This window comes from Trichinella spiralis (genome assembly GCF_000181795.1).
Source record: "Trichinella spiralis strain ISS 195 chromosome Unknown Scfld6371, whole genome shotgun sequence".
Taxonomy (NCBI): Eukaryota; Metazoa; Nematoda; class Enoplea; order Trichinellida; family Trichinellidae; genus Trichinella; species Trichinella spiralis.
In genome coordinates this window covers 1-1,077 of record NW_003533310.1, presented here as the reverse complement: position 1 = coordinate 1,077, position 1,077 = coordinate 1, and the positions used below count along the sequence as shown (strand labels likewise).

Genomic DNA, 1,077 nt, shown 5'->3' with positions numbered 1-1,077 from the left:
CCTTTTTCTCTGTTAATAAATAAAAAATATTCGCAATATTTTATAAAAATTTATTTTAAAAATATTTTTTACAAATTCAAATTGTCTGTCTATTTGAAAGATTAATCTTTTACCATTTTGTGGCTTTACAGTAGTAGCAGGTTGAACTGTCTGTCTGTCGAATTAATTGAAACGAAGCGTCAACTATTTTTATTATCTTCTCAATATGCAAATTCAAAAAATAAACATTATTTCCTCAACAACAGAATAATAAAATTGTAAAGTTGTTAATATTGTCAACGCTTATATTGTCCAAATGGACAGTGTGAAATTATTGTTTTTTTTTCATTATTAATTTTCAGCTTTACTGATTTCTTGAAACAACAATTTGCGTGTAAATAGCATTTTCAAAATTAAAATTTCATTCACTGAACACTGAGATTGAGACGGTTGAAACTGTTGAATAAAGTTGATTCACTTTTTCGACTTCAAACCAACGTTGTTGTTATGTGAAATTATTTTCAGACTGTATTCAAAAAAGATTGTTGTTAGTGAATTGTTGAAACAATTGAAAAGCCAAAGCAGTATGTCGTCGCCCTCTTGTGAAGATGAAGCGCCGACCACGCCCGACATTGCCGGCGAGTCGGCTTCCCGTGAGCAGCCAAATGTGCAATCGTTGGCCAACAGTCCGACGAAGCAGCCGCTTTCCCACGCGTCCGATTATCCGCATTTGAAACAGGCGCTCAGTCAGGAGCCGTATCCAGCCAGCGGCTCGCAGCCGCCGTCCTGCTGGAGAGACGGCTGGATCAGACCGCCACAAACTGTGATGGTCACCGACTTTCTGACGGGCGGTCAGTGGCAGGGCGGTGCCGGTGTTAATTTCTACCCGAAGTGTCCGCCGCCGTTCGACTTCCCCTGGCAACAGCAGACCTTTCCGGCCGGCCTGCAACACTACCAGCGTGGCACGGGCGCCCAGTTCGAGCCGGTCAATTTCCACACTCCTTTGCCACCAGTGGAGTCTTATTATGCTTGTCCGCAGACGAAGCTTCGAATGGGCGTGGCCAACTCGGCTGAATCACCGTTTCGCTTGGCCGACCA

At 42.7% G+C, this 1,077-nt stretch overlaps 1 protein-coding gene across 1 annotated transcript; it reads left to right on the top strand.

Moving 5' to 3' along the window:
* Positions 1-565: 565 nt before the first annotated feature.
* Tsp_16071 (conserved hypothetical protein) lies at positions 566-1,059 on the top strand (the record flags this gene model as incomplete). The annotated part of the gene is made up of 1 exon (XM_003366220.1): positions 566-1,059. A coding segment is annotated over exon 1 (494 nt), but the record flags the coding sequence as incomplete, so codon positions are not given.
* Between the last annotated feature and the right edge of the window lie 18 nt (positions 1,060-1,077).